General features: G+C 62.1%; 2 protein-coding genes across 33 annotated transcripts in view; one reads left to right on the forward strand and one right to left on the reverse strand.

The window, feature by feature from the left end:
* The first annotated feature begins 1,139 nt into the window (after positions 1-1,139).
* CFAP410 (cilia and flagella associated protein 410) lies at positions 1,140-10,404 on the forward strand. Of its 13 annotated transcripts, none has more exons than XM_077995648.1 (7): positions 1,140-1,424; positions 2,935-2,953; positions 4,603-6,677; positions 7,105-7,334; positions 8,341-8,512; positions 9,419-9,512; positions 9,978-10,404. In XM_077995648.1, exons 3-7 carry the CDS (start codon positions 6,625-6,627, stop codon positions 10,104-10,106), a joined length of 678 nt encoding a protein of 225 aa, XP_077851774.1. In that variant the 5' UTR covers positions 1,140-1,424; positions 2,935-2,953; positions 4,603-6,624; the 3' UTR covers positions 10,107-10,404. The 13 variants fall into 13 exon arrangements, with proteins under 13 accessions (XP_077851774.1, XP_014988257.3, XP_014988258.3 ...); XM_015132771.3 differs by having other exon boundaries at positions 4,603-4,649; XM_015132772.3 differs by having other exon boundaries at positions 4,603-4,649; positions 9,422-9,512.
* Positions 10,405-13,077: 2,673 nt separating this feature from the next.
* Positions 13,078-27,948, reverse strand: part of PFKL (phosphofructokinase, liver type) — a 28,403-nt gene continuing 13,532 nt past the window's right edge. For 6 of the 20 annotated variants that reach the window (XM_015132775.3, XM_077995480.1, XM_077995478.1 and 3 more), the window contains 18 exons: positions 27,593-27,758; positions 27,051-27,095; positions 26,712-26,820; positions 24,400-24,495; positions 24,210-24,302; positions 22,007-22,132; positions 20,957-21,021; positions 20,228-20,291; positions 18,495-18,641; positions 18,167-18,237; positions 17,322-17,409; positions 16,504-16,656; positions 15,774-15,938; positions 15,517-15,578; positions 15,182-15,293; positions 14,391-14,490; positions 14,187-14,292; positions 13,078-13,723 (listed from right to left, as the gene is read on the reverse strand). In XM_015132775.3, coding sequence (XP_014988261.1) covers positions 13,576-13,723; positions 14,187-14,292; positions 14,391-14,490; positions 15,182-15,293; positions 15,517-15,578; positions 15,774-15,938; positions 16,504-16,656; positions 17,322-17,409; positions 18,167-18,237; positions 18,495-18,641; positions 20,228-20,291; positions 20,957-21,021; positions 22,007-22,132; positions 24,210-24,302; positions 24,400-24,495; positions 26,712-26,820; positions 27,051-27,095; positions 27,593-27,758 — 1,916 coding nt within the window. In that variant the 3' untranslated portion in view covers positions 13,078-13,575. Of the gene's footprint in view, positions 13,873-14,061; positions 14,293-14,390; positions 14,531-14,851; positions 14,943-15,047; positions 15,294-15,516; positions 15,629-15,696; positions 15,939-16,503; positions 16,657-17,321; positions 17,410-18,166; positions 18,238-18,494; positions 18,642-20,227; positions 20,292-20,956; positions 21,022-22,006; positions 22,133-24,209; positions 24,303-24,399; positions 24,496-26,711; positions 26,821-27,050; positions 27,096-27,592; positions 27,759-27,948 lie in introns of those variants that run through there. The other 14 variants (XR_013414789.1, XR_013414791.1, XR_013414788.1 and 11 more) reach the window with 14 other exon arrangements.

Raw genomic sequence — 27,948 nt, forward strand, 5'->3', positions numbered from 1 at the left:
GATTAAATCATAAGGGTTCGAAATGAGTTCTGGCTGACTTCTGTTCCTGGGTGGGATCGCACAAATGGTTGAGCCAGATTATCTGTCTAAGTGATGTCCGAATGCAGGGTCTACAAAACATTTCAAGCACTGATCTTAAGTTTTGCAACAGTGATGTTATTCCCAGGAGCAATTTGGGGAGGTTCAGACTATTGCCGCCAGAGGTTGCCAGCCCCTAAACTGTAATTTTTCATCTCATAGCTTAATTTGTTAGTCCTACAAAGGCAGACTGGTCCCCAGGCAAGAAGGGTTTTTTTGGGAAAGGGCTATTATCAATTTTGTTTCAGAGTTTAATCTATAAACTAAATTCCTTCCCAAGGCTAGTCTGGTCTACACCCACGAATGAACAAAGGCAGTTTAGAGGATAGCAGGAAGATGGGGTGCGTTAGGAGATCTTTCCCTGTCATAATTTCTTCAGTTACGATTTTTGCAAAGGCGGTTCCCGTGGTCTCATTACCTTTACAAAGGCTGTTTAGTTTTGAGGAAGGGCTGCTATCATTTAAACTATAAATGTCTCCCAAAATTAGCTTTGCTTATCCAGGAATAATTAAGGGCAGCTTCAAGGACAAAGGCAAGATGGGGATTGGCCAGATCTCCTTCAGGGCCATCATTCTCTCACTGATACAATTTTTGGCAAAGGCGGTTTCAGAATGCCCGTCTTAATGTAACTGTGGCCCATGTAACGATGTTTAGGGGGTCTTACCTGATTTCTAAAAGGCTGAAATGCTTGTAAGGGCTCTGCTGGACCTGTCCGTACGTCTTTCCTATAAATGCGTCTTTTCTGTAAAAGCTGGGAGGGAGCGAGACAGGGAATCAACACAGCCCCAGGGCTGCCCTGGGTTTATTCCAAGAGTTTGAATCGCGTAACTTGGAGCTGTGTAGCGCCCATCCCATCCACGCTAGGCCCGCGCTCAGAGACAGGCCTACGCACTCGGCCATGGTACGCGTGGGACCGAGCCCACCCCGCTCGGTTCCAGGGAGCGGCAGCTCAGCCCTCACGGGGCCGCCTCCGGGACCGCCACCTGCACCCACCCACGGCTCGCCGCGCGCTTCCGGGGTCGCGTTAGAATCGCGTCAGAGCCGGGCGCCCCAGGCCGCCCATGCGCAGGAGCAGAGCCGACGTGTCAGCGGCGCCCAAGCGGCCCCAGGGCGCTCTCCTCGCCCCGCTCTCCTCGCCAAGCCGCCAATGGGCTCAGGATCCGCCCCTGACGACGTGGGCCCCGCCCCTGGAGACACGCGCCGCGCAGTCGTCACCCGCCCGGGAGCAGGAGGCCGGGGGCGCCCGCCGGCCGGGCCTGGGCGGTCGCCATGAAGCTGACGCGGAAGATGGTCCTGACCCGGGCCAAGGCCTCGGAGCTGCACAGCGTGCGCAAGCTCAACTGCTGGTGAGGCGGGGCCTGGCCGCGGCCGCCCCGGGGTCGGGGGAGGAGCGGGGGCGGGGCCAGGGCGGGGACTGGGGTGAGGGCGGAGCCGGGGAGGGGGCGGGGGCGGGGGTGGAACGGGGGCAGGTGCGGAAGTGGAACGGGGTCAGGTGCAGGGGCGAGGGCGTCAAAGGAGTCAGGGGTCAGGGAGGAGAGGAGACCAGGGGTCGGGGTCGCCGGGGCCCCCCCATTTCCCGGCCCGCCTTTGCCCCGGCTGCCCTGTGGGCCAGATCTGATGTCTGGGGTTGCCAGCAGTCACTGGGACCAAGTCGAATAGGAGAGAGAACTGAGTTCTCGAGGACTGAGTCAGGAAACACGTTGGTAATCAGTACTGGGGGCGGCCGTGCCAAGGGTATGCCTGGCAGGTGATAGGAAGGGACGTGGGTGCGGTGGGACCCATGAAGGCGCAAAAGCGGGTAATACTGAGGCTCACCAGGCCAAGGAGGACCAGGAGCTTCCAGAGGAGGCAGCCTGGAGTTGAGGCCCGCACGATCTCCAGGGCTCCCTGGGGACTCAGCGGAGTCGCTGCGCCCTGTCAACTGGCCGCACCCTGCAGGCGGGGCGTGGGGGTCAGGGAGAGCAGGCGCTTCCTCCCAGGGGTATCCCCATACTGCCCAGAGCGAGCTCTTCTCTGTTAATTAAAAAGCTTTTCTGGGCCGGGCGCGGTGGCTCAAGCCTGTAATCCCAGCACTTTGGGAGGCCGAGGCGGGCGGATCACGAGGTCAGGAGATCGAGACCATCCTGGCGAACACGGTGAAACCCCGTCTCTACTAAAAAATACAAAAAAAAAACTAGCCGAGCGAGGTGGCGGGCGCCTGTAGTCCCAGCTACTCGGGAGGCCGAGGCAGGAGAATGGCGTAAACCCGGGAGGCAGAGCTTGCAGTGAGCTGAGATCCGGCCACTGCACTCCAGCCTGGGCGACAGAGCAAGACTCCGTCTCAAAAAAAAAAAAAAAAAAGCTTTTCTGTCTGCCCTGGCACATTTGGTGTTTTGGCTACAATTCCCCTGTGTCATTTGCTTTCAATAATGCATTTCTTTGTTTTGCACGGGGTGGTCAGTACTCTCACTAAGCTGGAAGAAACAACAACCCGATTTCAGGCTTTTAAAGTTTGCTTCATAAGTCGCCTGTTCACCCTTTGAACTTGGCCTCTTATAAAGACGCCCTTGTTGATGTCTGTCAGTGAGAGATATTAACCTTCTGCTATTCAGGGACCATGAGGAACAGTTCATCTTTTCGTGTCTTACAAATGGCTCTGCTGCTCCTTATCTAAAAGGTACCACCCCAACGTCATACAGTGTAGTTGAAAATCAAGTAAAACAATTGTTTACACCTTTGCCGGTTATATTTTTTGCCACGCCATTAAAATGCTAGAATCTTAAGGTTTGTAGGGAGTCATTGGTAATTTTTGGAATTTTTGTCTTCAGTGTTTTTTATTCAACTTTAACAAAATTAAAGTATCTTTTCTCTCCCCAGGGGCAGCCGCCTCACAGATGTAAGTATTGCTCTGATCATCTCCAAATGGCCTCAGTCCCAAATGTTGTAGCTTCTTCCCCAAGAGAATTTTTAAGTTGACAAAACTGCCCCTATCAGTTCAGTCCCACACTTGGTACTTTGTTCACTTGGCGGGTTTCGTTATGTAGAACCACTAATGGAAAAACAATTCTCCAGTACCAGGCTGATTTTGCTGTTCCCGTCAACATAAATGAAACGCTGTTTGTCACTTGGTCACAGAGGAGGGGAGCAATAGTTTGGAACTTGCTATCACCTGGAAAGGAATCCCAGGACGGTTTGTTTTACTTTGTTAAGGGGAAGTTGAAGGTCTGCACCCCCTCTTCTTGGTCACATCTAGCCTTGTGCCCCCCACCGCTACCCCAAAGGCGGCAGAGAACAAGCCCTGCTGGGAGAACTTGAGCGTGTGCGTCTGTGAAAAGATTTCTTTCTTCTCTTCCCTCATTCTCTTTCTCAGTCCAAAATGTCCCCAACTTCCAACTTACACAAGGATTGCATACCAATTGTTTCTTTCTTTCTTTCCTGTTTTTTTTTTTTTTTTTTGGCCCAGGCTGGAGTGCAGTGGCGCGATCTTCGCTCACTGCAACCTCCACCTCCCGGGTTCAAGCGATTCTTCTGCCTCAGCCTTTGAGTAGCTGGGACAACAGGCGCCCACCACCATGCCTGGCTAATATTTGTACTTTTTGGTAGAGATGGGGTTTCACTGTGTCGGACAGGCTGGTCTTGAAGCCCCTGAGTTCAGGTGATCCACCTGCCTCAGCCTCCCAAAGTGTTGGAATTACAGGCGTGAACCACCATGTCCAGCCCAATTATTATTTATCTCTTTATTCTCTGTTTTTTAAATTTGAACTGTACCTTTCCTTAAAGACAAAAAAAAAAAGCCTGGACACATGGCACCGGATGTAATCTGTTTTGTGCTGTAACTGAAATACTGCATGTTTAGCAGTGACTATATAAACACACCATGGTCATAGACACGAGTCCCTTATACATGGGATGCATCTCACTAGGCTCTGAGCTCGCTGAGGTTGGGGCCCTGCCAGTCACCCAATCTGCTGGTGCCATGCCTGGCATATGGTGGGCTCTCACATATGTGGGGGCTTTCCAGGTTGTGAAGGCTTTGTGGACCACCCTGGGCACCTCACCCCTGAATTGACAGTACCAGTGTGATCTGAGATCCAGTTTTAAGCCTGTCTTCCTTTTGGCCCAGACCTGTTATCAAGAAGGGATTTCCATCCTTTCCTTGCTTTCTGTTCCTGCATAGAGGACACTGGGGTCCCCTTACCTGATGTCCTTTGAGGACATCTAAAGTAATGAGCGCTCTGTCTCCACTGCTGGCAGCATCTGATAGCAACGATGCTGCTGTAAAATGTAATAAAGAGAGAGTGCGTGAAAGGAGGAGCCTCACGTTTCTCCTTCAGTCTGCGGGGTGTCTGGGCTGCAAGGTGGCATCAGAGGGGAGCCTGGCATGCTCGTGGGCATTCACCCTGGGCACACTGGCTGAGCAGGGCTGTGCCCCTCAGGCCCCGGAAGTGGGTTGGCCATGGCTGCGACAGTTCTCTGTGGCTGACGGCAGTGCGACCGCAATGCCCTGCTGGGCCGTGCTTGCTAGTCATGCTCTTTTCCTCCTAGATTTCCATTTGCCGGGAGATGCCCAGCCTGGAGGTGATCACGCTCAGGTACCTCGCTCCTGCCGACATGCTCAGCCTGGGGCCTGGAAGCTGGGGCAGAGCCTCACGTCCCTCCTGTGGGACCCAGTGCTATGACATAACCTAGAAACCTCCAGCACAGACTGAGGGCGGCTTCCAGAAGGGGAGGGGCCGGGACAGCGAGAGCTGGGTCTACCCCGTGGCCCCATGTCTGCCCTCCTTCCTCAGAGCCTCACCTGGGCCTCCTGATAGCTCCTGTTCCCTGCCTGCCCTGCTGTACCCCTGCCCACCCTTGGCCTGTGTGCTCCCATAAGCCATCGCTGTGTTCACTGGGCCAGTCGATGGTGGCGCCCGCCTAAGGATGCACGGTGGCCTGCCCTGGCCGCCCTCATAGTGGCCACATCTGCCCCGAGACCCCCAGGGTCCTGGCCTTTTCTCCCCGCCAGTGCCACCACTGCTGACCAGTTTCTCTGCACCCCATGACCTGTGCCCCTCTACTATGGTCACTGCCCTCCCAACAGACTAAGGGAACCTTGAATGAACAAATGTTACTGGAGTTTTAGGCAGCTGGGGCGTGTTTGGGGGCTCTGGGGAAGAGAAGAGCTTCCTTTATCCCTGAATTCCCTCCTGCCTACTGTGTGACCCAGGGAGGGAGCGGACGCTCATGGCTCACCGCTGCCCACCAGACGCTGGGTGGGAGCCTTCTCTGGGTTTCCGCATTTAAAAGCTCACAAGGTTTAAACCCTGTGGGGAAGGCCCACCCTTCTGTTTGGCAGCTCGGAAGCCTCCAGGCCTTGCCCTCTGAGAGTAGCTGTTGCAGGCCCCTGGTCCCTGTGACCTACCTTCTTGATTTCACAGGCAGCCACGGGCTAGGCCAGCCCCTGCCCATCCTCTGTAACACCCTCCGAGGTTGGCATTGCCATGGTGATGCCAGTGCACAGCCTGCTGCCTGCCAGGGGCTGAGGCCAGTCCATCTGGTATTCAGGCATCCCCAGCGCGGGCATCAGCCTGTCCTGCCCAAGTCTTGCTGAATGAACCGATGAATGAAATGGGCTTGGAGGCATGCTCCTGAGCCAAATCTCAGCCCTCCCACCCATCAGCTGGCTAACCTTGGGCAAGGCGTGGCCCTCTCTGTGCCTCAGTTTCCTTCCTGTAACACAGAGGTATTATAAGTGCCCACCCCACAGGGAGACGAGGAGGAGATGGAGCCTGAGTCCAGAGGTTGAACAGGGGTGTCTGTGCCTGCCGCGGGGCTCGTTTCACTAGTCAGGCGATGTTTACGGCGAGGCTGGGATTTCAGCTCTGCCTCCGAAAGTCTTACCTGACAGGGAAAGGTGGAGCTTGTGGCTCCCACGATGGCAGGAAGCTTGGGGCGGGGCTGTGGATCCAGTCCTATCCCCACAGTGCATTGAGTCGCCCAGGGGCCGCAGGGCCTCTGAGCATCAGGCCTCTCATGTGCGGGGCCATTTCTGTCGTGTCTCAGGAGGGACAGGACCCGGAGGGTGTTCACCGAGTTCAGGTGTGTGGTGCCTGCACGTCGACTGCACACCACGCCCGACTGCACTGGAGCGGAGCAGGTAGCTTGAGGCCACGGGTGTGGTCCGCACACCACGCTGCTGCCTGAGCCTGGGGCAGACTCCATCCTGGAAAGGGTCCCACAGCCTGAGTTTTGCTCTTGGTAAAATGGGGCGGCCTCATAGCTAGGAGCTGCGTGAAAGGATACCTGGGAAACACCCAGTGAAGGGGTGGCATGGGGAGGCGGGCTCAGCACCGGCCTGGTGACCGCCCCCTTCCCAGGTGCCTGCGGGACTCGAGTGCAACCCTCCAGGCAGGGGGCCTTGGCTCTCGGCTGGCAGACGCTCCGCACCTTTGAGGGCCTGTGGGAGCAGCTCCACGTGTTCGCTTGTGGAGGGGACGGACCCCACGCTGTCGGGTGAAGCCTTTGGGTCTCCGCTGCAGGCCTCCTGTGTTTCTCTACTTCTCTGACGCGTCCACGTTCTGTAGAATGGAAATGAGGCCCATCCCCAGTGTCGCCACTTTCACGTGGGGGTTTGGAAGGTCCGTGCTCACTTCCATGTCACATGGAGCTGGCTCGTGTTTTTTGCCATGAGTTTTTCTGGGCACTCCGTGCTTTGGAGCAACATGATATGTCCCTTGAGAGGCCTTAGTTTTCCCGGCCTGTGAAGGAGGGCCACAGCCCGTACCTCCCACTCTAGCGCCCTGAGGAGCTGATGCCGAGCATGGGGCAAAGGGACTGTTGCTGGCAGGGTCCACCCCAGTCCGCCTTTGAGTTCAGGACCCGGCTTTCCTATAGCTCTCTCCTCGGCCCAGGTCCTGCTGCACATGACTCATGATGTCCAATTTGGGCTTCTCAGGCGAGGGCAGGGACACAGATCCCGTGAGTGCCTGTTCTTGGGGCTCGAGATTGAGAGGTGACCCTGGGGGCCCCGTCCACATCCCTCACTGACTGCTGGTCTCCATGCAGTGTCAACAGCATCTCCACCCTGGAGCCTGTGAGCCGCTGCCAGCGCCTGAGCGAGCTGTACCTGCGGAGGAACCGTATCCCCAGCCTGGCTGAGCTCTTCTACCTGAAGGGGCTGCCGCGTCTCAGGGTGCTGTGGCTGGCCGAGAACCCGTGCTGCGGCACCAGCCCCCACCGCTACCGCATGACCGTGCTGCGCACCCTGCCGCGCCTACAGAAGCTGGACAACCAGGGTAGGTGGCCGCAGCGGGGTCACTGGCCCTCGCAAAACAATCCCTGGCAGGGCATTTCCCCAGCCCTCTTTCCTCTTCTCCTTTTCTGCAAATGCCTGGTCTGGCGGGACACAGATGTGCCCTGTGAAGTCTCCTCAGAGGCCCTTCCCCTGCTTCTGTGTCTCTTGATCCCGCCACCTGAATGCAGCAGCGCAGCATAGGGTCCCTCCGGTGACTGTGACAGTTTGTGTATCCCCCAGCGACTGCAGGACCTGGTAGCAAAGCAAAAGGGTTCCTTTTGCTTCTGTGAGGAGCAGTGCTGCTGTGACCACTGCCATGCGCCATGGCGAGTGGGGCGTCAGGATCTGGCAAGCAGCGTTGCACTGGTCCACAGGGACTGGGCAGGCTCCACGGGCCACTGTGAACCTAGGGTGGCTGTGCCGTCTTGCTCCCGCCGTGGGGAGGGGCTGTCCCAGCACCGCAGTGCCCGCTGCTGCACTCCACCTATTAGAGGCGCTCATGCCTCCTCTGGCCAGCGCCAGCACCAGTGCAGTTTTCCAGGCCGCGGTTTCATGCTGTTAATCCTTGGCATTCTCAGCACGCTAGTTTCTCATCCTTGTCAGCTATACGGGCACTAATATTTTCTCCCAGACAATTTTATTAATAACTTCAGGGAAATTGATATGTGAGTGAAATGGAATAAATTCAGTACGGTCTGTTCCTTTTTCTGTTGTGTCTTAGTTGAGGTTTTGATGAGTATTTGCTTCTGGCCAAGGCTGGTGTTTAGATTCCTGAGCAGCCCTCCACCATCTGTTGTGTATCGGCCTGTGCCAGGCTAGGGATGGGACAAGAAGGAACCGGCTCCTATTCGGCTCCTATTCTGGGAGCTGGCCCTGGAGGTGGATACACGTGCATGCATTTCACAAGCAGACTGTGCCTGAGGCTGCAGTGAGGACGGGAGCTGCAGCGCGTGTGGCCTGCATGTGGGTGAGGCCACTCATGCTGTCTTCTGTCCTTCATCCCGAAGCTGTGACGGAGGAGGAGCTGTCCCGTGCACTGAGTGAGGGAGAGGAGATCACCGCCGCCCCGGAGAGAGAGGGCACAGGCCACGGCGGCCCCAAGCCATGCTTCACACTGAGCTCCCTCAGCTCCGCTGCTGAGACCGGCCAGGATCCGCTGGACAGCGAGGAGGAGGCAATGTGAGGCTGGAGGGCAGCGGGGCCTCCGCCCATCCCTGTCCCCCAGGGTCCTCCCACGGGGAGCGAATGGGGCTTCCAGTGAGCTGCCTCTCCGGGAAGTGAGGGAGAGGGATTATCCAGGGCGAGTGTCCGTTCTCATCCGTATTCTCTGGGAGTGACTCAGTGCCCAGGTAGTGGCAGGTCCATGTTTTGCCCAACAGCGGAGATTCCAGGGAGCAGGAGGGGGGGTGAGCCAGGCCCCGTGCCCTGGCACAGAGAAGGCTCGCAGCACCGGAGCTTGTGAGGTGCAGGGAGCCCCTGGTGGGGGGTGTGGCCTAGGGCCACAGTCACTGGAATGGTTTGTGGGCACAGCCATCAGTGCCCGTACAGCCTTGAGCCCAGGGGCCGTGGAGGGGCCACAGGGCTGACTCTGCAGCGAGATACCGGCGCCTCCCAGGGCAGTTGGCTGTGCGTCACAAACGTGTGTGATAGAAGCTGGGTGCTTCTCTCCTGCTTGGCAGATCACACCCACTGCTGGTGCCTGTGGTGGGGACATTGGGATGTGATCTCCGTTAGGCATCTGCTGTCTGGCACAGGGCTTGACCCCATGGTCAGGAGCTCTTCCCTGGCGTTTGTGTACAGGTGCCCCCCACCCTGCCCCCGAGGCCCCGGTGGAAGGTATTACAGCTGGGGAGCCCCAGGGTTCAGGGAGGACGCCCCACAGGTGAAGTAAGTGCCGGGCTGTCCAGGAGCTGCCATCTGTAGCCCCTGACCTCATGGGAGTCACCTCCCTTCTCTTCCCCGTGTGCCAGGTGGGATTTGTATGAGCCTGTCCTTTGCTTGGATGTGACCTGCAGACAGGGTTTGCAGAGGCCTCCAGTGCCACCAGCCCCTGACCCTCACACACCTTTGTCTCCCTCTCACCAGCAGCGCCCAGGGTGAACTTGGCCTAAAGCCCCCTTCCCGGGACCAGTTTCCTTCCTTCTCACCCAGAGATGCTTCGAGCAGCCACAGGAGCAGGGTGAGTGACAGGGGCTGCTAGGCGGCCACTGCTGTCTCTGCCCACTGCACAGAAATCGTGGGGAGGGAGGATGGAGCCTCACAGGGCCTTGAAGAGCTGTGCCCCAGGGGGAAGCTGCGTGTGTGGGTCTGCGAATGCGCATAGACGTGTCACACGTGCCCCGCACGGAGCTGTCCTGGCCCCTCAGCCTCTCCTGGTCTCCTGGTCTGTGGAATGTGGGCCCAGGCCCTGCTGGGCTGAGGGCAACAGGAGTCACGTGGGAGAAGCGCCACACGTGTTCACAAGCGGGGCTCCTCCTCTGCTCAGATTCTCGTTATGTGCCGAATGGTCATTTGCTTGGACGGCCCACACCCCCGGGACCAGGTGCTCTGTGGTGGGGTGCCGCTGGCCAGGCCCCAGCCCTTGTGGAGGGCAGCAGCCTCGGAGTGCTTGGTGGGCTTAGTCCGCACCCCTCTCTGCCCTCAGAACGTCCTGACTGCCATCCTGCTGCTGCTGCGGGAGCTGGACGCAGAGGGGCTGGAGGCCGTGCAGCTGACTGTGGGCAGCCGGCTGCAGGCCCTGCGTCGGGAGGAGGTGCAGGAGCACGCCGAGTGACCACAGGACCTGAGCGCCGCTCCACCGTCCACGGGGACCCCAGTGTCTTCCCCAGCCCCCAGGAGCTGAAGGGTGGCTGCCACAGCCCTGGCCCCACACAAAAGCCTCCCCGGTTTGCCACGTCGGCCAAGGGCAGGAGTGGGTGTTGTGCTGGCTAGCTGGAGCGGTGGAGATGCCTGTCCACACCAGAATGTCCCCAGGACTCCCCTTCTGTGGTCTGGAGGTTCTGGGCTGGCCTGGGCTCTTAAAGGGAGGATTTTGCAGGTTGTCCTCCCTAATAAAAGATTTTCCCAAGGTTGATCTGGAGGTGACATTTCCCAATGGTCGTGACAGTCTTTGAAAGCAAGGGCCGTCTCGGCAGAATGAGGTGTTGTTCACGAATGGCTTTGCCGATTCCAGCCCTTGGTCCTTGGATAGATTTCTGTTGAGCAAGGGAGACTTCCAGAATGCCGGCGCCCACAGGGACATTGCCCTGAGCTGCTCTCCGCAGGAAGGCAGCAGCCTCCCGCATCCACGGGACAGGGTTTTGTTTTCTTGGCCAGGCTGGGCAGGTGCGCCTTCCTTTCTCTCTTCTGTGAAGAACTGCAGGGGGGCCCTCAGCTGTGAGGCTGTGGATGAACAGGCCTGTTTGCTCTGGGGTCTGGGCCTGGCACAGGAAGCAGCTGGACTAGGGGAGTCCTTGGAGCATCTGAGAGTTTTCTTTTCTCTGGGAAGAGTTACGAGTCTTATGAGGATGTCACGATCTGGGCAGTGACCCGCGGCCCTGGGGACCTTCCTAGTACCCCCCAAAACCAAGGGAGCATTCACGTGAGATGGGGAGTCAGCCTTCCAGCTGGTGTGTAGGAAAGCCAGGTCCCTGGGCCCTTGTCCTGTGTGGGGTTGGGACCCAGATCTCCGTGAGATGTCCCCATCCTCCGCCAAGCGGTGATGCGTGACCACGCGTGCAGGCCACTGCTCTCCCAAGCTCAAGGCCATGCGGTGTGATCGTCACCAGAGCCAGCTGCAGCATTGGGGCAGTCACTGTCACTGGACTTGGGGAAGCCCAGGGTGAAGACAAGTCACTCATCCGTGCAAGCTCTCCACAAGGGGTGCGATCCCTCCAGAAGGGGTGCGATCTCTGAGCAGTGGGGAGTGGAGTCACCACTTGGGACATGGAGGGTGGACAGTTCAGGCCTGTGTCTGCCTCCCTGGGACTGTGGGATGGGTGCCCTCATGGAGGGTGGACAGTTCTGGCCTGTGTCTGCCTTCCTGGGACTGTGGGATGGGCACCCAGCGCCCTCAGTAAAGTGCTTCCTTGGAATGACTGAGGTCGTTTTAAATTGAGTCCCCTTCCACTCCCCCCGACGTGGGCTGCTGTGGGTATGCGGGGCTTACACCAGTGCCCTCCTGCCCCACACCGTGCACACCTTGGTTGGGACAGCTGGGTGGGACCTGTGGGGGCAGCTGCCTGCCTTCAGCCCCGCGGTTCCCCCCACCCCGTCCCCATCCCCACCATTGCTGCCTCCACCCTCAGCCTCCTGCCGCTCCCCCTCCCGTCGCCTCCTCACCCAATGCCCCCAGCCATGGAAGACGGCCAGAAGCACGTCCAGCCCGGGGCACCCCACAGTCCCACTCCACTGCTCCCCAAGTCACCCCAGACGTGGGTTCTCAAGCTGAGCAGGCACGGGCATCACACTGTGTCCCATTCACCCAGTTCACAGGAGAGGACCAAGGGCCCAGGAGGCCGCATGACTCCGCCCGAAATGCCAGAAACGCCAACTCCATGCAGCCAGAAGTGGGCCTGTCACAGGCGCTGGCCACGGCACGTCGCCCAGGAGGGAGGCAGCCACTGTCCCAGGCATCAGCCACAGGCCACCACCTGGGTGCAGCAGCTGAGTGGCAGCTGAACAGGTTCTAACACCTCATCAGGCAGGGCAGGCCGAGGGGGGTCTACTCAGAACTGAGTCCTGATCCCAGATGGTGTGACACAACGGAGGCCCCAAAACATGCACGTGGTTCCCCGGGCCTGTGAACCTGTTTCTCTGTTCCTTTGAGACAGAGTTGCAGACCCGGGAGCACTGTCCTTGGACAACTGTCCCCTCCTGGGCCTGGACCCAGGACGGCCCCACCCAGAGTGAACTAGAAGGCCCCTAGGTGTGGGCCCCTCCACCCCAGCTCCAGAGTTAAGCAATCTGGAGGTCTCTGGCACTAGAGCCAACACGGCGAGGGGCTCTTGGGAATATCAAGGTGCCTGAGGGCAGGAAGGTCCCCAGCCCCCTCACCAGGTCCCCAGCGCCACCCCTCTGGCCTGAGCTCAACCAGGAGACCGCCCAGGGACCCTCAATGTGGCCTTTAGGCCCCTCCAAGCCAGGGTCTCCCTTGAGACACCTGTGTCCCGAAACCACATCCGCAGGGTGGCACTGCGGGAACGAAGCAACCCTCTCGGCAAGCACCTGCCACGTTGGTGCTGCAGAGCCGTGGGTGGTGCAGAGCTGCGGGTGGTGCAGAGCTGTGGGTGCTGCAGAGCCGTGGGTGGTGCAGAGCATGGGCTTCAACGCTAAGGTTAACGGGCATCCTGCGAGCAGGGTGTCCACCACCCCAAACCACCTGCGGGACTCAGCCCTAGCCCCCGGTGGGCACAGCTTTGTGCCGCCTTCTCTTCCCCTCCCACGTGTCCACCATCGGTGTCTCCTGGATGCTGGCTCAAGCCAGCCACCAGCCTGCAGGTTGGAGACCCCCACTCAGGCTGAGGCTGGGGAGACCGAGGAGTGAGACTGTACCGTTCTGCCCCCAGGGGAGGACCAGGAGGGGGCTCAGGTCACCTTGGTGGCCCCCAGGGAGTCCTGGAGAGCGCCTGTGGCCTCCCAGGGCACATGTCCCTTTGGCCTGGCCCAGGCACTGGCCAGAGGGCCCTCCACCCCTGGGGGCCGCTGCCCACTGGGCTGGCCATGTGGTGCTGCTCCTTTCCCTCCAAGAGTTCCGCAGGCTGTGCTCTCCAGAGACCGATGCACCCCACGGTCAGGGGGATTTTATTTCTAGAAAAGGTGACAGGTGCTGCACGTGGGCAGGAGCAGGTCACAGTGAGGCAGGGCCAAGGGCATCCCCCTCTCAACACAACCCAGGCACCGGCAGCCAGGTAGGGCAAGGGCTGGCCCCTGTGAGTGAGCCCAGAGTGGGGAGAGGCTGGGGCCCATGGGGCGCCAAAGCCAGGGGACATCAGCCTGCAAACACCGACAGCCCCACGTCCCCTGGGCAGGAAGGTGGATGCCCCAGGACGCTCTGTCCTCCTGCTGCAGGGCCTGGCAGGCTGGTCTCAAGACCAGCCCCAGGGAGGCCTGGCGGGTGGCCAGGGATAGAGGCAGGGGCTGGGCTAAGCAGGGACACAGCCCCCACCTGCCTGCAGGCTCCAGACACAACAGCCCAGGCCCCATCTGAGCCCTGGCGCTGCAGCTGGCATGGGTGGGGGCCGGGGAGGGGCGTGGGCATGGCCTCAGAAGCCCTTGTCCATGCTCAGGGTGCGACGGGTCACGTGCTCCAGCTCCCCTGACACGTAGGCGGCCATGCTGATACGGTACTGTGCCAGCATCTTCAGCATGAGCCGCAGGCTCAGCCACCACTGCTCCCGCGGCATGCGGTGCCTGTGCAGGACGGGGATGCGGGGATGATGGGGAGTCAGGGGTCAGGGCAGCTCTTCAGGCCATGCCCCCAACTCCCCCACCCCCCAACCCGGCGGCCTGTGCATGCCCCTCCCTCTGAACATCTCAATATCCGTGGAGCCCTGCGGCCTCTGGGACGGGTCTGGGGTCCCCATCCCTTGGAGGCACAGCACAGAGTCAGCCACAGCCGCCCTCAGGCGTGCCCAATCCTGGCTGCCCATGCTGTGCCCCCATGCCCACCCAAAAGTATTGCCCAGTGTCACGCTCAGAAGACTTGGACATGGTCCCTGCTCTCCATGGCCTGGCGGGGACCAGGGCACGGGGGGCCCAGGAGGACTTGCGGGGTCAGGGTGCGAGTGGGGCGGGGCCTGGCACACCTGCCTAGGGGACAGTCTGGGCCGCCCCTCAGCCCCACCCGCCTCCAGGAGGCTTCAGTTGAACTCACTCGAAATCAGTGTCTTTCTTGAGCTCAGTGACGGGGCTGAAGGCCACCGCCTTCTTCTTCAGGCCAATCACACAGGCCGAGTCTGGGGCATTGGCGAACACCCGTCCTGCAAACAGAGGCACATGGCAGCCCTCCAAGGCCGGGCCCTGCCCCAGGGAGCCAGGGGAGGGCGAAGTGAGGCCTCAGGTTGCACCCACCACCTACCCTTGCGGTAAACCTCACGCAGCTTCTCCGACAACCAAAGCATGGCCTTCACCCCCAGCTTGGTCCCATAGTTCCGGTCAAAGGGGGTTGGGGCGCCGCCCTGGAAACAGGCAAGGCCCGGTTCTTGGAGCTGCCCTGGGCTGCCTGGGCCAAGGAGAGGGGAGGCCCAACCCCAGTGCAGACAGGGTCCCCACGGGGAGCCTCCCAGGCAGCTTCTGAACACCCATTCCTTCCAACCCCTGCACAATTCCCGTCTGTTCCCGCATCGAGGACCCTGCCTGCTCTCTCCAGCTCCAAGTCCAGGCCAGAAGCTGCCTCCCGAGGCCGGCAGTCGGCTGCCCCCTGGCCAAGTCAAGTGACCCCTGGGCTCCTACATTGGCAGCCGGTGGCCCCACCTTGGGCCCCATCCCCAGCCACCCTGACTCCCCCTCCCTGGCTCAGAAAACCCCAGGACACAGGCTTCCTGCAGGGCCACCATAGGGCAGGGAGCATGCCGGGATCTAGGTGAGGGGCTCGGCGGAGGTAGCCGAAGGAGGCCCAGAGGGGTGGGGGCTGGGCTCAGCATGTGAATGTCCTGGCCCCAGCCCCGGCCCCGGCCCCAGCCCCAGCCCTTCTTGGAATGAGACCTCACCCAGATATGGGCCTCGGTCCCCTCACCGGGGAAGGGCACATGTGCCCGAGGGCCTGCCGGGAGTACCCGTGGGTGCCTGTGAGGGCTGGGACCCCTGGGCCCGGGGACGGATGGTGGCAGGGAAGAGGGGCAGGCCTCTCAGAGCCTCACTGCCCCACACCTGCTGCAGGTGGCCCAGGACGTTGGTCCTGCAGTCGAAGACACCCTTGCCCTCTGATGAGTACAGGTTGTACAGGAACTCCGTGGTGTAGTAGTCATGGCACTTCTCGTTCCTGAGAGGGACAGCAGGGCCTGAGTCAGCGGGGAACGAGTTCAGGTCTCCCCCAAATCCTGAGTCCCCGCTGGGCCAGGCCTGGGAGCGGGAGTGCCAGCTCCCGGGAAAGCCGCCCTCGCCCACCCTCTCCAAGGACCCCTCCTGCCTTCTCCTGCCCAGCCACTCCTCAGCAGCCCCGCCCCTAGCCCCTAGCTGTGGCCGGGGACCCACGGCAGCCTCACCGCAGCACCAGGCCCCTCTGAATGTCTGTCTTCATCTTCTCCGTCATGTGCTCCACGTTGACCTGCGGGAGGGGCCAGATGAGCCAGAGGACTGTGGGGAGGGAATTCCAGGCTGACCAGCGACCCAGGGCCAGCAGGAGCACTGGGCTATGAGTCCCGCCTGCCCAGGCCCTGCCCTGCGCTGGCCGGCCTGAGTGTCTGGGGCCCAGGCTGGCGTGCCGGCGGGTCTGTCGCAGCAGGGGCCACGCTGGGCTCACCTTTAAGTCATGGATGTTGAAAGGGTCCTCAAAGACGTAGGCGGCGTCGGCCCCCACAGCGATGCCAGTCACGGTGGCCAGGTAGCCACAGTAACCCCCCATGGTCTCCACGATGAACACACGGCGCTTGGTCCCCGAGGCAGACTGTTTGATGCGGTCACAGCTCTGGGGGCCAAGGGGGGTCAGGGGTCCTCCACATGCCCACACTTCCCTGCAGGCCATGGGCATGGCTACCCTGCAGGGAGCCCTGTGTCTCCAGAGCCAGTCTGTGGCTGACGCACCCACAGAGTCAGCAGCACCAGGCTTGGGCCCACCTCCCACCTGGGCCCCGCAGGACCAGGCGTTCTCAACCAGGTGACCCCAGCCTCAGGGCACAAGGGACAGTGGCCTGCACACACACTCTCTGTGGGCAGGCAGGGGTGCCCCGGCCCCATGGACAGAGGCCAGGCACTGCTCTTAGGCTACCCAGCACTGGGGCAGGGACACTCCTGCCTCGGTCTCCCCGTCTGAGTTCATCACAGTAGCAAGGAACAACGCAGGGCCCCCTGGCCCTAGAAGTGGCTATGGCAGGGAGCTGAGCCCCTTCACCTGGGCCTGTGCCCCACCAACCCCAACCTTGGCAGCCCTCCCGGGTGCTCACCGCGCACTGTCCCCTCCAGCAGCCTCCGCAGGCTCAGCCCCACCCCACAAGGGCCTGGGCATGGCCGGCAGGGGTCCAGGAGCCCCGTACCTCCATGGCAGCGTTTACGGCAGTGTCAGAGCCCAGGCTGAAGTCGGTGCCAGGGACGTTGTTGCTGATGGTGGCTGGGATGACGCACATGACGATGCAGAGCTCCTCGTAACGCCCGCGAGCCTCCACCAGCTGCAGCACCCCTTCATAGGCCTGCAGCAATAGGGACAGGGGGCAGGTCAAGGGCAGCACCGAAGCCAGGGTGGGCCAGGGACAGGCTCTGCCGGCGGCCGCCCAGCCCTACTCCCTGCTGACCTGTCACGTGCCCCGTGCTGGACTCCAGGACCCACCTGCTCAATCCCCTGGGGCTGGGCCAGGCAGTCAGCCTGGTGTCATCTCAGGACGCCTCCCAGGGAAACTGGACTCTAACGAGGGCCAGGAGGCCCCTCCAACCCACTCTGACCCCAGATCCACTCCATGAAGCCTGCAGTGGAGCTTGGCTTTGGAGGGCAAGGGGGAAGGGCTGTCATTCATTTATTATTTAGGGACAGCTTGCCCAGTGCCAGGACACCACGTAAGCGATGCCATCCCGCACCTACACTTCTGCCTCCTCCGCCTCCCTTCTTCCTCGTCCTCCCGCTTCCAAGTCCCCTTCCTCCCCTGCCCCTCCCCAGCACCGGGGTTAATCGGAACCTTGGGAAGCTTTCTGGAGAAAGTAAAGAACCCTCCTGAGCCCACACACCACACTTAAAACCCTGATCCTCTTGGCCCCTGCATCACCCCAGCCGGCACACAGGTTTTCAGGACGGGCCCCTCAGTGGGAGGACACCTTGGGTCTCCTGTGCCCCGGGGCTTTTTCATCCGCGGGCAGCCCTCACCTCAAACCCGCCGACCACCAGCAGGGCATGGATACCATAGATGCGGATGTTCTCCACGATGGACTCCAGCTGGCCCTTGGGCAGAGTCCTGCAGTCAGAGACACATCCGTGTGAACATGCGACGCCCGGGGACGCATGTCCACATTGCATCTGATCACAGGAAGGCATTGCCTTGGCCATTCCCCGAGCCAGTCAGCAGTCACTGCAACGCCCTGGATGTAACACTGTGGCTTCACATGGAGAGGGGCACACGGGCCCAGCGTGAGCTGCCTGGGCACCACTCAGCATCACCAGGCATGGACCAAGCAACCAAGTGAACCCCCACCCCCCTGGGCTCCCCATGGGCACCTCTTCCCGCCCGAGGCTTTCTCGCCCAACACTCAGCAGCAGGAGGGGATGCCTCCTCTGGCCCTTGCAGCCACTCAGTGGCTCAGGACTCAGCGACTTCCCCTGTAGCGCACAGGGTGACTGTGCCCTCCCCATGCCCACAGAAGGGTCTCAGGCCCTGGGACAAAAGCCATCAGACAGGCCCATAGCCACAACCAGAGTGGTGACAGTTCAGGCTGCCTGGCCTGGCCAGGCAGTGACAGACACTGGGCCAGCTTCCCTGCCACGGAGAGCCCACCGTGGGCGTGGGGCTGCCAGAGCAGCCTGCCCTACACACCTGAGCTCAGGCCTGGAAGCCCCAGGCAGGAGGCGTGAAGCCTGCTCTGCACAGATCACCAGCCAGAAGAGGGGCCGAGCCCAGGGCCCTGGGCTGGGTTCCCCTTGCCGCCCCCACCTGCAGGGCCTGGAGACTGCGCCTTGGCCCTCCTGCCCGCTGGTACCCACAGCAGGCAGCTCACCTCTTGGTCCCCAGCATGGAGCCACCACGCCCCAACCAGCCGGCCACGTTGTGCCAGCCTACTACTTGCACCTGTCAGGAGGAGATGCAGCTTCAGGGGCCAGTCTGAGCCTCTGGCCAATTCCCCCCAGGGGTGGGCCTGTGCCCGGGGGCCAGCCAGTGCTGGGCATCACGCTGCAGGCAGAGCTGAGTACCCAGGCCTGGGTGGGCACCGACACATGGACCCAGGCCTCGGCCTCCACCTCTAGCAGCCGGCCCTCCACAAGAGACGCCCCAAGTCTGCACACAGAAGGCCCAAGTCCTCACTTGTTTGCCCCGGCCGGACCCACCTGACCCTTGGCTAGGCCTTCAAAGCCATCGTGCACGACGTACACCGTGTGGCCCTGGGAGATGCCGGTCCGCACCGCCGAGCGCACGGCCGCGTTCATGCCAGCCGCTGGGGCCCCCACATTCAGGATGGCCAGGGAGAAGTTAGACTTCAGAAAGAAGGGGAGACGAGCATGAGGCACGGCCAGGGAGGGGACCTCCAACCTGCACAGGAGGTCAGCAGGCCAGCAGGTTCTGGAAAAAGGGGCCAGGCCCTGCCACCAGCCTGGACACTGCCCAGCACACCGACTGCCCTGGGAATACGGTATCTGTTCTAATTCCAGAAGATTCTGGTGAAGACCAAAAGAGACACGGTGCAAGCCCGGCACACAGGCAGCAGAGGAGGCAGAGGGGGCGAGCACCATTGTGAAACCAGGCCTGGGGACAGGAGCACAGGTCAGTGCCCACACAAGGGGCCAGCAGTGCGGGGAGAGGTAGGGGGCACAGCCACGAGGAAGGTAGGGGCCCTGACTATCCTGTTTCCTAGTAGCCACGTTAAGGGAAGGGACAAAGACATGGAGACAGTCCTGTTAGGACTACAGTTAATTTAACCTGATAGACCAAAACCCCACTATGTCCATGTGAATCCAGTGACGGCTGCCACCACCTCCCTGCAGCCTCCGTGCTGAGACTCTGAACCTGGCGTGCACCTGTCACGTGTGGCACACCCGACTTGGCAGCAGCCACACCCAAGGGCTCCATAGCCACATGGCCCCACCGGGTCCTGGTATGAGCCAGCCCTGCTGCCCACAAAGTCAGTCACGCCCCAGCCAGGTTCTGGGTGGTTCATGGAGACCACGTTGCCCCCCCCTCGGAGGGTGCAGCCCACTGACTAGCTGTGGGGATAAGCAGGAAGCTGGAGCAGCAGGGACACCCAAAGATGACCACGGATGGGAGGACCAGACCCAGGCTGGGCCACGCTGTCCGCCTTGGCCTGCGGCTCCAGCTGTGGCTCAAGGGGGTTGGGAGCCAGGACCTCACTGACCATGACTCTCTACAGGACCCTCGTTGTCCCCCAGGACTTGAAAAACAAGCCATTTCATCCTCATTTTGGAGAGATCCCATTTCCTGAGGTTTTCAGCTATTTGGGGACATTTTTTTTTATGTTCAGAGTTTCACTCTTATCGCCCAGGCTGGAGTACAATGGCACGATCTCGGCTCACTACACCCTCTGCCTCCCGGGTTCAAGTGATTCTCCTGCCTCAGCCTCCTGAGTAGCTGGGATTATAGGCGTCTGCCACCACCACACCCAGCTAATTTTTGTATTTTTAGTAGTGACAGAGTTTTGCCATGTTGGCCACGCTGGTCTCGAAATCCTGACCTCAGGCGATCTCGCCACCTCAGTCTCCCAAAGTGCTAGGATTACAGGTGTGAGCCACGACGCCTGGCCGCTGGGGACATTTTCTACACAGTGGCTCCTCCTCTCCTGAGTTAAGCCTGTGGGCCTGACTTCATTTCCATCAACCATTGAGAAGCGACAGCCAGCCCTGCAGCCAGGCTCCCAGCAGCAGGGACCTGCCAGCCACAGTGGTGCCTGAGCCTAGGCAGAGGCCGAGCCCACCCTCCCAGCTCCCAGCTCAGCCCCCAGCAAGACGGAAGGCAGGGGCAGGCAGGCCCAGCCACAGGGGCCAGCGTGAAGAGGCTGCAGAATAACACAGCCCGTTCCTCCCTCTGTGGGTGCCACTCCCTGCCTTACCTTCTCCTTGGGGGGCTTCTGGTGGGCGAGGAGCTTGTAAATGTTCCAGTTGTTCTCGAAGCTCCTGGAAAGGATTCGGGTCACACCATGTATAGCCCTCCAGCCCTGCAGCGTACAGCCACAGCACAGCCGTGACAGCCCAGGAGGTTGGTCACAGGCACACGGCCTGATGGAAGCTCAGCCATGAAGCAGCGGACACCACGCATGCCGGGCAGGGCACCTTCCACAGGCGGTGCAGGATCCCCCAACACAACACGAGGCTGCACCACCCGTGCAGCAAAGCCCGTGGCCGGCATCCAGCTCAAGGGAAGGTTGACCACCTTGGTAGCAGGTGGGGGCATGGATGGGAAACCAGACGTCCAATCCAGCCTGACCCGGCCACCAGGACACCTGCAGGAGGGCGTGACCCACACCCCACATCTGCCAGCCTTCCCAGCCCCCGCGGGGCCACCCCGTGTCCTGGGCTTGCGCCCACAGCTTCTCATCCCCTCGCCATGCCCAGATCCCTGTGACTGGGCCCTGCCCATGCTGCCGCCCAGGGTCTCCTGCAGCACCACACCTCCCAGCCTGCCTCCTGTACCACCCGCAGGCCCGTTCCTCCCTCGATCTTCAGACGCGGTGCCCAGAAGGACGACCCAGGCCAGGCGTGCGCAGCAGCACTGCAGCACATGCTGCCTGGCACCGGGACCCAGGCAAGTAAGAGTGCAGGGGTCTGCTGAGGGGGCTTACCCGCCACGGAGCTGGATGGCCTCGTCAAACCTCTTATCATCCATGGCTTTCTGCACTTCCTTGGTCTTAAGGAAGAGAACCAGAACACAGGCTATGGAGGGCCCGGCCAGAACACCCATGGCCACTGCCCCGTCCGGTGGGACCGACAAGGGCAGATCTGGCCGGCATCTCCTGACCCTGGCCCAGGCCTGGCAGCCTCTCCCTGGGAACAGTGGTCACCACCAAGGCCAGCTCTTCTGGGGCTGGTTGAGGCCAAGAGACCCTACCCTGCCCCCAGCTGCCCTCTTCTCCTCCCAGCAGTCCCAGCTCCAGGCAGGGCCACTCTGCCCCCGTTGCAGGCCTCCAAACCCACTGAGCCGGGGCTTGACCAGCACCCACACCCAGCCTCCTGGCCTCTGCCCTCCCCATACCTCCCGTCCCGGGGTCCCTGCTCCACACACCTACCCTCCCAGGGTCCCTGCTCCCGCGCCTCCCCTCCCGGGGTCCCTGCTCCCCACACCTCCCCTCCCGGGGTCCCTGCTCCCCGCGCCTCCCCTCCCGGGGTCCCTGCTCCCCGCGCCTCCCCTCCCGGGGTCCCTGCTCCCCGCGCCTCCCCTCCCGGGGTCCCTGCTCCCCGCACCTCCCCTCCCGGGGTCCCTGCTCCCTGCGCCTCCCCTCCCAGGGTCCCTGCTCCAGCCACCCGTGTTCCCCATCAACAGCCCAAGCTCCTCCCAGGGCTCCACTCTGATCACCGGCCCCTCCTCCTCCATCCCATCCTAACCCCAACTCCCACCACTGCCCACAGAAGCTCAGTGGCCGAGGACCCATGACTTCCCCTGCTCACCAGACTCCCTGCAGCTCCAACACACCTCTTGGGGACCGTCCCAGCTCCCACGTCCCACCCGGGGATGTGCTCACATCCCCCTTCCTGGAGGCCTGGGATGCCCTGGGCCAGCCACGAGGCCCTGCCTTCCGGTGCTTATGGTGCTGAGATCCCCAGAGAGCAGTGGGGCCTGCGAGTGGGGATTAGGGAGGGACCAGGCGGTTCTGATGGGGGGACCCAGGGCTTACCATCTGCACGCACTCCATGAGGGGCAGCCGCACTGACTGGTTCCCCGAGAGGCTGACCACACAGGCCGGCGTGTCAGGGGTGGCCTCCAGCAGCGCCATCACCGCCTCCATGCCCATCTTGCTGCTCTGTGGGGAGGGGTTCAGGCTGGCACACCCACTTGGTCCCTCTACCCCAAGCCACATGCCCATCCTCTGCAGATGCGCAAACCCCAGCTTCCAGAGCCCCCCACGCTGACGGAAGCTTCCAGAACAGGTGGCACTAGAGATGGAAACGTGTCTGACCAGCGTTCACGACGGCATGCTGGATACCGTTTGTGTTTTCACTGCCCTGCTGGGAGGCCCAGGCTACACTGTGGGCTGCAGGATACCATGTGATGCAACCCACCCGCTGTCGCTCAGTGTCATGGCTGGGCACACAGGCCACGTCCCCAGGGCCCCGTCCGCTGCGATGGTTCCTCCCACGGAGGCCCTCATGTCGTGACTTCCCTGGTGTGTGTCCGCGCCAGCCACGGGGATGGGCAGTGGACACATCCAGGAGCTGCCCGCTAGGGACACACTGCAAAGGCAGGCCCCAGCCCCACCCCGGGAACTGGCCGCAGTGGACAAGAAAGCCAGGCCTGCAGTCGCCGTGGCCGTGCCATGACCACCGGTGGCCGGCCCTGTAGCAGCCCTGCAGCTGGCCCCCCGGGGCCACAGACAGCCCTCTGGGATCCACACAGGTTTCTTCATCTTGCACGTGAGGCACAGGCGGCACCTTATTCCGGGCGGTCTCTCCGGGATGCTGTTTAGGGAGCAGCCTCGGAGACACCCCCATGCAGGCTGAGGCTCCTTGGAAAAGTCCAGGTTCCCACCGCGCATGCTGGGTTCCCCGGTCGCCTTCGTGGCACCCAGTGGGAATACAGGCTCCGTGGCACCCAGTGGGAATACAGGCTCCGTGGCACCCAGTGGGAATACAGGCTCCGTGGCACCCAGTGGGAATACAGGCTTCGTGGCACCCAGTGGGAATACGGGCTCCGTGGCACCCAGTGGGAATACAGGCTCCGGGAGCACAAAAACGCTGATGCTCTGGGTGACAGCCGCTGGGACTGCGGGTGATCAACTGTCCTCTGTTTCAGAGCTGGCATCGGGCATCCAAGACACTGGCTGGAAAACCCTGCAGCCTGCAGGCTGGGAGCGCATGGCTGGCCCGGTCACGGCAGCAGCATTTCCGCCGCCCAGGCTCGGCAGCCGCGACTGGCTTGCCCTGATGTCCCAGGCCCCTCAAGAGGCTCTTCTGAGTGAGCCTGAGGCCGCACAGAGGGGACAGCAGCTGCCTGGCTAGGTCGGCGGGGTCCCTCTCTGAGGAAGCGTCCCCCCAGTACAGCGGCCCCCGTCCAGCTCCGTGGGTCGGCTGGGAAGGCTCAGCTCAGCACGGGAGTCACAGGGCCAGGTGCAGTCACAGGGCTGGGCGCAGCCATCTGGTCTCCCTCAGCACAAGTCCCACCTGCCTGACAGTCTGTGGCCCTGCCTGAGAGGGTGACCACCCTCACACACAGGCATTTTGCCTTCCATGGGGCCTTCCTGGCCCCAGACTCATTCCATTTGGCACAACTTGATTCCCATTTTGCAGAGGACAAAGTGAAACCCAGCAGTGATCAGGGCCAAGGATGGCGAGGCCACGCCAGACCCCGAATGCTCCCTCCCAGCACCAGCCTCCCAGACCGTGATGCCGCAGGCAACATGGGCACCACCCTCTGCCCACCCAGCCCCTCTCCCAGGGCCTGTCCCTGGCCACCAGGAGGGTCTGTGGCCCTGACTGCTGCCACGTGGGGCTGGCAGGGGGTGGGGGGTAGAACGGCCAGGAGGCACAGGCTGGCGGGGGGCCTCCCATGGTCCCCAGGTCTGAGTTCCCTACACCTGCAGGGGAACGGAGAAGTCAGGCCTCAGTTTCCCCCAGGAGGAGCAACAGCTTGAGGGACCACCCACCCCATACACCCACACTGACACACAGTCACACACACTGAAACACACCCACAAGGACCACGCATCCCCCATGCATACCCCCACACACACAGACATGGACACTCACCCACAGCCACATGGACACAGACTCACCCACAGCCACATGGACACAGTGCACGTGCCACACTCACGTGCACACTGCCCACACGCACAGACCACGCTCACCCACACACATACACAGGGCAGGGTGATGGCCACTTACCAGGACTCGGTCAAAGGCAGAGGGCGTCCCTCCCCGCTGCACGTGGCCCAGCACAGTCACACGGGTGTCGAAGCCCAGCCTCTGAACCACCAACTGCAGGAGAGTGGGAAGGACCAGCCCTGAGCCCCAGCCCACATGGGCTAGAGGAGCAGGGGGTCTGCCCAGTGGCCACCCCCAAGCCCACACGCACGTCCTTCACGTAGCTGGACGAGATGGGCTTCCCGTTGCGGTCGATGGCACCCTCAGCGATAATGATGATGTTCAGTCGGGACCCGCGGCTCCGAGTCTGGGTCAAAGACACGACAGGGCTCAGCTGCCAGGTGGGAAACCTGCCCCGGGCACAGCCCCCAGGCGCCAGGAGCCCTCCCTGAGGCCACCATCCCCAACCCACGTGGGCCAGGGCACAACCCCCACCCAGCAGGAGGAAAGGAGGCCTGGAGCGCCAGGGCAGAGACCACGCTGGGCCCACTAGGACCCCCGCCCTCCTGGCAGCGGTGAACAAGAGGACTCTGCCTGAAAGCCCGGAAAGGTCAGCAGGGGAGGAAGGGGACCCTCGGGGCTGGGTCCAGCACACACACAGCTGGGGCTGGGCCCTTGTGTCTGGTGAAGCCTTCCAGGCGGGAAGACACACAGGGCTGCAGCTCCGTGGGGCACAGGGCAGAGGGGCCTGCCTGGGGTAGCCTGGGCTGCTTGTGACTCCTGTGAGCCTCCAACTGCTCACCCTTAAAACCGGGGGCCTCACGTCGCTGCCACTAGCCAGGGGTCCCCGGACACCCTGCACCCTGAAGCCACTGTGGGTCCACGCTGGTGCACACGGGACACACCATCCCCTCTGCCAGCCTCAGGCTGCTGCCTCAGCACCACACACCGGCCGCGGCCCAGCTCTCTGGGAACTGAATGGGCTTTCCAGCCTCCACTTCAATGACCCAACAAACATTTGTGGGACTCATTCTGAGCCACAAGCCCCTTGTTTGCCCTACCACAGGCCACAGAGCCTCCTACAGAAACAGGGTGGGAGCAGCTCAGACAGGGCCCGGGTGCGGTGGGAGTGGAGGACTCTCTGGAGGAGGTGGCGCCAGTGCAGGTGAGGTCAGACACCCGGAAGATGGGCTGCAGGTACAGCAGGAGAGCTGCGCCACCCTCCCTGCCCCAGCGCACCCTGGGTGGTGGGCAAGGCGGGCACCCACATGTTACAGGGGAAAACAGGCTCTCAGCGAGAGAGCAGGAAGGAACCAGGTGAGCCGACCTCACATCCAGGCCACTTCCAGGAGGGCCCAACCTGAGTCACAGACATAAGCCAAGACCGAGGTCACCACTGCAGCCGGGCCCCCCAGGGTGAAGTCTCTGCCCTAGGAGAACAGGCCCCTCGCAGGACCCGCACCTCGGGCCAGCCTCGCCTGTAGGGTTCTATCTCCACCAAGCCCCTGGGCTCCACTGGGGAAGGTTCCAGAAGCCAGGTCATGACCCATGGTCTCTCCCACTGCCCTTGGCAGCGCTGTAGAGCCACGCGGAGGTGGAACCAGTGTCCACACAGATGGGAGTGATGCTGCCACCTTCACATGTGGACAGGGATACCTGTCAGCCCCAGACCCACCCTGTGCCCCCAGGGCTGGCTCCAGTAGTCCTGCCTCAGCCTCAGAGCACAGAGGACAGAGCTAGAGCCATGGGGCCCCTGGGCTTACCCTGCACAGTCAGGCGTGAGCGGAGGACAGCCTGAATGGCCCATGCCTCTGGTCCACCACTGAGCCAAGCCCCGCCCCACCAAGGGGCCGACCTGTCCTAGTTGAGGGGTCTCAGGGTCCATAGGGCAGTGTCAGCCTATTCTAGGCCAGAGCCCCCAACTCTACCCCAAGGGAACCAGAGGGCAGCATTCCAGGCACGCCCACTCCAGGCACCCCAACTCCAGGCACACCTCTCCCGGCCAGGCACCCCCACCCCTCCCAGAGGTGGTCTTGGCCTCCCAGCAGCCTCCCTACCCTCTCCTGTCTCCAGAACCTCCTGTCCACTGTGACTACAGCCACTTTCGGACACATCTCTCCAGCCTAGAACCCATCCCTGGGCTCTGACCGCCCTCAGGGGAAGGCCCTGCTCCCCCCCTGGCCCAGCTCCTGGCCTTGCCACCCCCAGGGCCCTGCTGTCTGGACCTTGCTGGGGCCACTCATCCTCACAACCAACCACCTCCCGCCGGCCCAGGCTCAGCCATCCCACCCCAGGAAGCAACCTCACCGAGCTCCCCACACTGACCATGGAGCTGAGCCTGGGGCGGCGGTGGCCTGAGTGACCCTCTCTGCCTCCTGCCCACTGAGGGCAGGATCACAGGTGCCTCACGGAGGTCAGCCCTGTAGCCCCCTACTCCTTGCGCGTCCTGCCCCGAAGGGCACTGCAGCTGCTGCTGAACCCATGAGTGATGCATGAGTTGGTCAAAGTTGGTCCCAAAACCCCAGGGGCGCTACCCAGTGCCCCAGGACACCTGCGGCCCCCAGCAGGCTGGACAGCACCCACCTCACCCAGCCTCTCGCACATGAAGTTCTCCCAGCCGTCCTCAGGCGGAGCCTCAGGGATGAACAGCCAGTCGGCCCCCGAGGCCAGTGCAGATACCAGTGCCAGGTACCTGGAGGAGTGAGTGCCCACCTGCTCAGGACCCCCGCCCAGTCATTGAGGGCAGCTTCGCCGTCCCCGGAGGCCCGACTCTGGGCCACAGCTTCTCTGTCTCTCCCGGCCCCCGCCCGGCTCTCTCTCACCCATGGTGTTAACTGAGCCCTGGAATAAATATGCCACACCTGTCGCTGGGTCCCCAGCAGCACCCGGCCCACCCCTGCAGGCCAGGAAGACCCTCCTCACCCGCAGTGCCGGCCCATCACCTCCAGCACGAAGGTCCTCTGGTGGCTGCGGAGATGGAACAGGAGGAGGCATCAGTGCCAGCCACACGGCCCTGCCAGCCCGATTCCCTGCGGGGGTGCCCAAGGGACCCAGGTGGATGGAGAGGCAGGCAGGGCACAGCCCCTTCTCGTGCCCAGGCTCTGAGCTGAAAGATACCCTGGGCTCCCTCCAGCCTCTGGGCTGGTTTCGACCGATCTGCTCCAAGTCTGAGGGTCATTTGCTGAGCCCAGGCCTGGCCAGCCCAGGACTTCCTTTGGGGGGCATCACACCCCAGGGCAAGCAGCTGCCCCTCAGAAGGGGCTGCACAAAGGCCCCCCGCAGCCTGGCAGAGTGGGAGTGGAATCTGCTATGCATCTCCCGAGCTGGGGGCTGAGGGCGGCTAGCCTGGAGGCTGGGGCTACCAGAGTCCACTGCCCTTGCGGATGGCCGTCACCCCGAGGCCACCTCACCACAGTGCAGGGAGGAGGGGCCCTGAGCTGGCAGCTGGCACCAGCCTCACTCACCTCTGGGCGGTGGTGGTGATGGCATCGATGACCTCCATGATGCGGTGGAGGGCCGAGTCCGTGCCAATGGTCATGTCGGTGCCGCAGAAGTCGTTATCGATGGAGCCCACCAGGCCCGCGATGTTCAGGTGCGAGTAGGTCTGGGCTGTGGTCTCTGAGATCTTACCTGGGCCAAGAGCAGCAGGAGGGCCTGGCTGAGGCTCCACCAGCCCCACCACAGGGCCAGAGACCCCTCTCCTGCCACCCTTTCTCCCACATCCCAGGTGTGCAGCCTGGCAGGGGCCCCAGAGTTCCAAGCTCAGCCTCCTCCCATCCAGAACCCTGCAGCAGCACGGCTGGATCCGCTGGGGCTGAGT

The sequence above is a fragment of the Macaca mulatta genome, chromosome 3 (assembly GCF_049350105.2).
Source record: "Macaca mulatta isolate MMU2019108-1 chromosome 3, T2T-MMU8v2.0, whole genome shotgun sequence".
NCBI lineage: Eukaryota > Metazoa > Chordata > Mammalia > Primates > Cercopithecidae > Macaca > Macaca mulatta.